Source organism: Abramis brama, assembly GCF_963993115.1.
Source record: "Abramis brama genome assembly, chromosome: 1".
Classification (NCBI taxonomy): domain Eukaryota; kingdom Metazoa; phylum Chordata; class Actinopteri; order Cypriniformes; family Leuciscidae; genus Abramis; species Abramis brama.
Genome location: NC_139963.1, coordinates 54,817,447 through 54,823,349, shown reverse-complemented (window position 1 = coordinate 54,823,349; position 5,903 = coordinate 54,817,447). Strand labels below are relative to the sequence as shown.

General features: G+C 39.6%; 1 protein-coding gene across 1 annotated transcript; it reads left to right on the top strand.

Moving 5' to 3' along the window:
- Nucleotides 1-2,135: 2,135 nt before the first annotated feature.
- LOC311081697 (uncharacterized protein) lies at nucleotides 2,136-5,143 on the top strand (the record flags this gene model as incomplete). Its single annotated transcript, XM_084112325.1, has 2 exons — nucleotides 2,136-2,559; nucleotides 3,810-5,143. 2 exons carry the CDS (start codon nucleotides 2,136-2,138, stop codon nucleotides 5,141-5,143), a joined length of 1,758 nt encoding a protein of 585 aa, XP_083968451.1.
- Between the last annotated feature and the right edge of the window lie 760 nt (nucleotides 5,144-5,903).

Below are 5,903 nucleotides of genomic sequence, written 5' to 3'. Positions count from 1 at the left end.
ATCCAGCAATATTTTAATTATCTGAAAGTATTGGAATCCCACACAGACATCAAGAATCTACATATGAATCTCAACAATGGTGACAATCAAACAAATGCTTAATGTTGCAGTGCATGATGGGAGCCACCAATCAGAATGCATCAATGGCTGACATCATGCATTGCAGCATGAATAAATTATGCTGCTGAATTGTCCTGTAATTTTCATTGTTTTTTCTGTTGGCTTTTATTTTGCTATTGTTTTGTTCTGACTTTAGTAGTTTGTTTTGTGATGTTCAGAGTTGATCTGTTCATCACTAGTTTGTTTATTGTCACCATTGTTGAGACTCATATGCTGATACTCTATGTCTGTGTGTTTTAACACAAAAACCTTCTTTGCACAAAATATGTTCAATATTTTTCATATTGCTGTTGGATCTCAAACTGTAGAATCTCAGAGTTACAATCACCAATACTAAAACAATACATCAAGAATATAGTAAAAAATTTAGACTCTGAATGACATCAGTGAACCAGGTCACTACATGATGATATTTATCATCAAAACATATTGTCAGCAGGTCATGTTTTCTCTTGCAGTAACAAATGTGCTTTATAAACACAATGATGGAACAGTCAGAGAAAAACTACTATTAACAAAATGAAAAGAGTCAAGAGCCCAACTAAAGCAAACACTGACCACCAAAATGGTAACAGTCCATTAAACATTACCATCTAAACTTCTGTTGAATCTCAAGAACTTTTGTCGATGTATGACAGAAATAAAGTCAAACTGGTAATAATAAATGTAACAATGTGTAATGACTTTAAGTCAGTTGTAGTTCTTGTGTTTCTCTTTTTTCTGTTATTGTTTTTTCTCTTTCCGTCAATGATTCTGCTTATTAACATCAGGTGTCACCACTAATGGCCAATCACTTAATTAATCACTTAATTATCTCATTAACTCCAACACTGCTTCAGTGTTAATTTTAACACTCTGTAGAGAGGGACCATATGTGCTCTGAGCAGTGTTGATTTAACACTGGGGATTTTACTGTGTAGTCTACATATGTGACTTTCACGTTTCACAAACATGCACTTATTTTCAATCTTTTTTTATTCGTAATGTCTATTATTTTCACAGATGTTATCAAAACCCTTCAAATTAGAATGAACATGGTGATTGTGAGTTTGTATTTTCATGCATTAACAGCCTGCTTGAATCAGGCAGCGTTGTAACGTGTACATGATGACAAACTTTATTCTCTTGAAAAAGCCTAACCAGAAAGTTTTAAAAGCTTGAAGTTTGAAGGTTTTCAATTGGAAAGTTTTAGTTTAGTAAGATAGATAGATAGATAGATAGATAGATAGATAGATAGATAGATAGATAGATACACAGCAAAAACTCCAGTGTTAAATTAACACTCCTGGGAGTGTATATGAGTCCACACTCAAGAGTGTAAAGTGTTAAAATATGAGTGTTAAATTAACACTCAAGAGTGTTAAAGTTAATGAGATAATTAAGTGATTAATTTAGTGATGATTGAGCATTATTGAAGACACCTGATGTTAACAAGCAGAATCACTGAAGGAGAAAATCACAAATTGGAAGCCACCATTATGGTGATGAGTGTTTGCTTTAGTTGGACTCTTGACCCTTATACATTTGAAGAGTTCGGTTGCAAAACGCGATAAACGCCATTTTTTGACATTTGGATTTTATTATTGGAAATCACTGTTCAGATGTACCTTAATCTATCTGTGAATTGCTGCCATTAATACGATTTAAAAATGTACATTTTAAGCCTACTACAAAATGTATTTTTTCACAAAACGCGATATCCGCCAGCCCAGTTTCTTTACAAAGTGCGATATAACGGTTAGGCTATAGAACGTTCAGGATGCTGCGCAAGCTCAGGATGTCACGCGAGGAGAGAGTCACCGCCGGTGAAGTGCTCCGAGTTTGCTCAGTGATTTAACGATAATATCAAAACAAAAAACATATATTTTTAAAAAGAGGATTCAATAGGCTAACTAGAAAACGTTTACCATTTAATTGTTTATACTGTAGGCGAGCTGTCAGTCACGTAGGCTACGTCACTGATCAACAGCTGTCTGTCAGTCAGAGAATCAAAGCTTCAGAGTCAAGCTAACGTTATGGATTTCGATGACGGATTGGAGCCGGTCATTCCAGCTGCTGTTGGGAGAAAGAGGAAGGCATCTAAAGAAAATCATCAAAGGGAGAAGACCAAACGGGCAAGGCATTCAGGGGAGGGAAAACATCCAAAGATTAATTGTGGTCATCGTGCAACTGCGAGTAATGTTGGTCTGTGTCATGCCGACAAACTGTCAGATGAAGATGTAGCCTTCAACTTCACAAAAATGTATAAAAACGCTACAAAAGTGGACCAGGATAAAATACTCCTGCGTCTGTCAACAATAAACAAATGCAGCAGGGAACGAGTCTCCGCTGATGTCAAGAAGAAAGCCTGGGAGGTTACAGTGAAATACTGCCTTTTGTCCTGCGCTCCTCCCCATCACAAGATACCTGTCTGCAAGGCTACATTTCTAAGTGTCCTTGGTAAGTTTATTTTTTAAATAATTTCTTACATGTAGCTGAGTAGCCTATCAGAATATTTATTTATGCGGTTGCACCTATTATTTATAGCCTAAAACCTCACGTTAATTCTTGTTGTTGATTTATTATAAGGGATCATACAGGGTTCCCGCGGGGTCTTAAAAAGTCTTAAAAACAGACAGATTTTCGTCCGCGGTCTTAAATTTCATTTAAGAAATTTCACATAACTGTGAAGGCAGTTCACATATCGCGTCTTTTTCGTGCTCAAGTTCATTCAAATGTAGGCGCGCGGTAAGCGCGCTTATAATTGAAGTTTTTTTTTACAGGCGCAGCAACATGAAAAAAGACATGAAGGATGCGGGTGCACCCAAACACTACGGGTGTTTTTCTCTTCTCCGTAAATAAATCTTGTAACAGAGCTACAGCAAGCGTTTTTCGGCGGTGGAAATCATTAGCCACTAAAACTTTAAACTTTGTTTTTTAAACAACCAATAAACTCTATAAGCTATTATTATTATTATTATTATTATTATTATTACAGTGAAATAATTAAATAAATATGACGGGGCGAGGCGAGCTTGTGTCGCGGACTCGGTGCAACAGAGACAAGAACTGTGACACCGCGGCTCTGCCCGCTCTGATCATACAGGTTTGGTTTTCAGCAGCGGTGTGGAAGGAGCCTCCACTCTTTCTGTAACAAGCTACAAGTCGTTTATCTAACTAACTTAATCTTACTTATCTAAATTGTAACTAATCACAAATAGTCCGAAGCTGTTTAAGGATGGTTGAAACGATAAACATCCTGCAGTTTGTTTGCTCTGACAGCTCAGCTAGCCAGGCAGCGCAACGGTGCTTTTTTTTTTTCTTTTTTTTTTTTTTAAATGCCCACTGTCCCTATGTGAAGCACAATCACACAGACGTCCGTACGTTATTATCCAACCTTTTCATTCAGGGACTGCCCTGGATTACTGGCACGCGCCATAGTCACATTATGTTTATTATGGCATTATGTTTTTGAATATTATGAATATTTACGATTAATTGATAAATTATTGTTAATTTTCCCACTGATGATCCAAAAGATTTCTTCAAATGCCCATCCTTAACCCAGGTGCTATAAACATAGTCTAAGATGGCCTGTTCAATCTTGGGTAAAAGCCAGAGGTGTAGCCTTTTATTCAATTAATTTATGATTTTCAGGTTCCAGAAAAAAACACAGACAACCTTATTAATACCTTTTCTGTACTCCACAGGTGTTAGTAAAGACAGAGTCTCCAGAGTGGTGAAATACTTCAGTCAACATGGTGAAGCCAGACCAGAGTGCAGGGGTGGAACCAGAAATGTTGATGAGAAGATGGAGAACAGGCAGGCAGTAGTTCAGCATGTGTCCTCATTCATGTGCAAGGCCAGCCACTACGCTCGTCGTGGTGCACCTGGACGGAAGTACCTCCCAAGTGACATGTCAGTAACCAAAATGCACCGGCTGTTCCAGGAGCAGAACCACAGGGACATCAGCTACTCCCTGTATTACAATGTTTTCTGCACCTCATTCAACTTGGGATTTGGGCATCCAGCAAAGGACTGCTGTGCCACCTGTATGAGCTCGAGACTCCGTATGAAAGATCCTCACCTTACTGAGGAAGAGAGGAAGGCAGAGATTGTGTCTGTCATGCTCCACCGACGCAGAGCCCGGGTGTTCTACACATTGCTAAATGCAGTGGAGGACACAGTTACTGTCTGCTTTGACATGATGCAGAACCTCTCTCTGCCCAAGTCTCCCATTGGCCAGACCTACTACTCTAGGCAGCTTTATATGTATGTGTTTGGTGTTGTGGTCCACCATGGAGAGAGGAGTCTGCAGGCACTGAGTGACCGTCATCTCTACGTGTGGCTTGAAAATCAAAATAGAAAAGACAGCAACATGACCGCCTCTGCCCTGGACCACTGCCTGAGAACCAGTCTAGCCGAAGATGTCCAACAGGCTGGCCATTTGAGGCTCTTCAGCGATTCCTGCTATGGACAGAACAAGAACAGTACAATGGTGGGAATGCTGTCCAGCCTACGAAGCACTATTTTTAAAGATGTGAAAATGGAGTGCTTCTTCCCTGTCCGTGGCCATAGTTTTCTCCCTGTTGACAGAGTTTTTGGAAGAATTGAGCAGGATATTCGTAAGCAGGACACCATCCTCCTGCCAGACAAATACACCAACATCCTGAAGAAGCATGGCTCTGTGTATGTGTACGGGAAGGACTGGGAGAGCTTTGACCACAAAGCTGCAGCCAAGGCTCTCATGCAGTCCACGCGGTCTTACAAGATCAGCGAAGCCCGGGTGCTGGAGATCGATGGCAAAGGGTTGGGGGTGAGATCCACCTTCAGCGGTCCCACCTACCAGCACACTCTCCTGAAGAGAGGCAACAACTGGGGCCAGTATAAAGCAGATCCCCTGCCCATGATGACCACAGTGAAGGCTGTGAAGAAGAAGGACATCATCAGCCTGCTTAAAGCCATTGGTGCCCCAGCAAACGTCGAGGCCTTCTACAATCATGCTTTGGCTGTGACCACTGATGTCCACAGGGGGGAAGAGTAGACTAAAAGGCACACACTGGCATCTGAAGCCCATGTGACACTCAAGAAAATACACACACACACACACACACACACACACACACACACACACACACACACACACACACACACAAAACATTGATTCACTAGCTTTTCTTAATGGTATTACAGTAGTACAGTGGTTCCCAAACCTGTCCTGGAGTACCCCCAACACTGCACGTTTTCTTTGTCTCCCTAATCAAACACACCTGATTCAACTCATCAACTCATTAAACCATGTGTTAATGAGCTGATGAGTTGAATCAGGTGTGTTTGTTTGGGGAGAAAAAGAAAACGTGCAGTGTTGGGGGTACTCCAGGACAGGTTTGGGAACCACTGCAGTAGTAGAATATAGCCTAAGGTGGATATATAGCGTTTTGCAAAAAAATAAAATAAAAAAAAATAAAATTTGTTATGTTGTGTATGTTCTGGCCAAAACTAACTCAGAATCTTATTATTATTAATCAATCTTTGTATATACTATTCCATATATTTATGATGTAGGCTATTGTTTTTTTAACCAATTTAAGATGTTTGACAATGTTAAGATAAATATGTTGCATTTTGGCATGGTTTTTGACTTATGAACTATATATGGACATAAAATTAAATAAAAAATATCCTGGATTTGAAGAATATTGTGTCCCTGGCCTTCACTGAGCTCAAGTAATAGTTTAATGTACCAAAAATTGTGAATGAACTTGACTGTTGATGTCTTAAATAATAATGTCAAATAACCAACA